Source organism: Verticillium dahliae, genomic scaffold (assembly GCF_000150675.1).
Source record: "Verticillium dahliae VdLs.17 supercont1.5 genomic scaffold, whole genome shotgun sequence".
Taxonomy (NCBI): Eukaryota; Fungi; Ascomycota; class Sordariomycetes; order Glomerellales; family Plectosphaerellaceae; genus Verticillium; species Verticillium dahliae.
The window spans coordinates 428559-431737 of record NW_009276938.1 but is presented as its reverse complement, the minus strand read 5'-3'; the positions used below and the strand labels follow the sequence as shown (position 1 = coordinate 431737).

Here is a 3179-nt window from a genome sequence, read left to right as displayed (position 1 = left end):
ACAAAACAGACGCTCAAACCAAGAAAATCTCCAGATAACGGGCCCTCACCTCACCCTAGCCATACGCACCTCACCCTGTCCACCCTGCCTGGTCATTCAGTTCTGGCTGCGTCTCTGACCTGCCTGCACCTGCACCACTACCTACCTCCCTTACCTGCACTTTTCCCTCACCTCCATCTCCACACCACACCAACTCTCCCGCCTGTTTTCTTGTGAAAACAACAACCCACTACGATCCTCACATCCGTGCATCCCATCCCCATCCACATTACGCGCTTTCCTCTTCTCCAAACGAATCCCTTCAACCAACAATCCCCCAGCAAGTCAACATGTCCGGCGATGTGAGTACCTCCCCTATTTCCCCCCTCCTATTGTGCCTGCCTGCCTGGCAGTCCCATTCCCCGTTCACCCCTCCTTATCACGGCCTTGCCGCGTGAGCCTCGTCGGCACCAGGCGCGGGCGCACACCTCGCCCAGTCGAAATCCCATCGCCTTGCCGTCGACCTCGTACCTTGTGCTGCCCTCTTTTGCACCACAAGGCCGTCTAATTCATCCACAAGGAAGACCATCTGCTAACCGGCCTTCTCTTACAGCGTGAGAGGTTTGTTGCGGAACCGCATCCCTCCCCTGAACTTCCATGTCCTTTGCCTGCCCCCGCCCCCCGCCCAATCCGCCGTGCTGACTGAATCTTCCCCCTGATAACAGCAAGACTTTCCTTGCTCGCCTCTGCGAGCAGGCCGAGCGTTACGATGAGATGGTCGGCTACATGAAGGAGGTCGCCAAGCTTGGCGGTGAGCTCACTGTTGACGAGCGCAACCTTCTCAGCGTCGCCTACAAGAACGTCGTCGGTACCCGCCGTGCCTCGTGGCGCATCATCTCCTCCATCGAGCAGAAGGAGGAGTCCAAGGGCTCTGACAAGCACGTCGGCACCATCCGCGAGTACCGCAACAAGATCGAGACCGAGCTCGAGCAGGTCTGCCAGGATGTCCTCGACGTCCTCGACGAGAGCCTCATCCCCAACGCCCAGACTGGCGAGTCCAAGGTCTTCTACCACAAGATGTACGTTGCACACCACCCCACTTTTCTCCTCGGCGGAATTTCTGGTCGTCATGCCCGACCGCCTTTTCCCGCCCCAGCCCTTGCTGACCGTGTCTGTCCTCCGTCAATAGGAAGGGTGACTACCACCGCTACCTCGCCGAGTTCGCCTCTGGCGACAAGCGTAAGGGTGCCGCCACTGCCGCCCACGAGGCCTACAAGGTGAGCAATGCCCCAATCCCGAGCCGTGCGACGTTGGCTCTTCGTCTTCTCTTGCTGACCCCGAACTCCCACAGTCCGCCACCGACGTCGCCCAGACTGAGCTGACCCCTACCCACCCCATCCGTCTCGGCCTTGCCCTGAACTTCTCCGTCTTCTACTACGAGATCCTCAACTCGCCCGACCGTGCTTGCCACCTCGCCAAGCAGGCCTTTGACGACGCCATTGCTGAGCTCGACTCGCTGTCCGAGGAGTCGTACCGTGACAGCACCCTCATCATGCAGCTTCTCCGCGACAACCTCACCCTCTGGACATCCTCCGACTCTGGTGAGGCCGAGGGCGCCCCCACCGGCCAGGCCGACGCTGTCGAGGAGAAGAAGGAGGAGCCCAAGGCCGATGCCGCCGCCCCCGCTCCCGCTGCCGAGGAGCCCAAGGCTGAGGAGCCTGCTCCCGCTGCCCCCTAAGTTTTGCTCTCTCGATACCACTTCTCTCGTCTTGGCTCAACCATCCCCAAGGTGAAATGATGACTCCGGTGGTCGTTCTGGGCTCCGCACGATGCCACAGAAGAAGGCGCCGAGCGGATCCTGGCAGAAGGCTAGCTGGTGATACATGCGATTCGTCTTTGGTACTCTCGGCAGGGGGCATGGAGTGATAGGTGTTTTCCGGACACGGCGGGGACTTGGGAGATGCGCTTGGCCGCATGGGTTTTGGTATGGGACCTCGCGGGGTTCTGGGACGTGGGAGGGAGGCATGGGACGTCACTCTGGGGAAACCTCACCTGCCGTTTGGCCAGGTGTCGTTGAATCAGCAGAAAGATGACCCGCGCTGCCCATTGCGTTTTTATCACATTCCCCCGCTCGCCTCGATATTTTCCCCTTTCCTTCCCAGCCCGAATAATCCACCTTGATTTCCCCTCAGCCCCCTTTTGCCCTGAGTGTCCTAGATTACGGCTCTCTCTTGATTTCTTGTTTCGGTTTTCCTACAGTGGTCCTCCAGTTGTCGCTCGGTCTCGCGAGGAGAGGAACGTGTTGCTCCATCCCCACCCCCCCCAAATGCCCATGTCCATTACGTCTCAAAGACAAAGAAAAAAACACAAAGTTCATTCATGTTGGGTTATTGGTGACGGTGATTACAATGTCATGTGTGGACGATGGGTAGATGCGTAGATGCGGCCAGGGCGGGTGGCAGACAAGCACGTGATGTGTGGTTTGATGCGTGGATTGGCTGCGAGACGGAAAGTGCACGACTGATGACGAGTACAAGGATCCTTGGTCGTTGAAGCGCAAGGAAATATGAAGAATGGCTTCCTTTCGACAGTGGGTAATTCCCTGAAGGATGACAGAGTAAAGTAGTTTTAAATCTCATAAATCATTATCGTATCGTGCCTTGGTCTACCACCTTTATGAAGTGACACTTCACGTCTAGCTTCTCTTCGAGCCCTTACTACAATGCTCGGTTCGACAAAACTACTACACCCCCTGCCTCTCCGCCCTCTCCTTCCTCTCCAGTAGCTCCCTCGCCCTCGACAGCCGAGCATCCCCCTCTCGCGCCCGCTTCACTTTCAACCCTTCCAGCCCGGCATTGTCAGGATTGGAGCCCGTCGACGCGCTGGAGGGGTTATACTCGGACCCGGCACGCCCCGCCGGCGCGCCGACGGCCGCGACAGCCGCGGCCGTGACGCGCGGCGTCTTCCTCCTGTCCGCCGACGGCGTGCCGGCCCTGCTGACGGGGTCATCGAATGCCTGCCTAGCTTGCCCGGCCTCATCTTTCGCAAATAGGACGACAACAAGATTTGCTTGATTCATAGGCGCGAAGAGTCCTGACCGTCTTGCGTCATGCCTCTTCGGTGCAGGGAACCGATTTAGCGTCTAGACCCACTGTAAATCCAGTGTGATGGTGTACTGCCTCTGTACAATTTCTGATTCC

The 3179-nt window shown here is 58.4% G+C and overlaps 2 protein-coding genes across 2 annotated transcripts in view; one reads left to right on the top strand and one right to left on the bottom strand.

Moving 5' to 3' along the window:
• Positions 1-329: 329 nt before the first annotated feature.
• On the top strand, positions 330-1717 carry VDAG_03126 (14-3-3 protein epsilon; the record flags this gene model as incomplete). Its single annotated transcript, XM_009656991.1, has 4 exons — positions 330-341; positions 754-1058; positions 1169-1256; positions 1331-1717. 4 exons carry the CDS (start codon positions 330-332, stop codon positions 1715-1717), a joined length of 792 nt encoding a protein of 263 aa, XP_009655286.1.
• A 1005-nt stretch (positions 1718-2722) lies between these two features.
• Positions 2723-3179, bottom strand: part of VDAG_03125 (uncharacterized protein) — a gene marked incomplete at both ends in the record, with an annotated part of 968 nt that continues 511 nt past the window's right edge. Inside the window, one exon of the mRNA XM_009656990.1 lies at positions 2723-3092. Within this exon, the coding sequence (XP_009655285.1) occupies positions 2723-3092 (370 nt within the window). The remainder of the gene's footprint in view (positions 3093-3179) is intronic.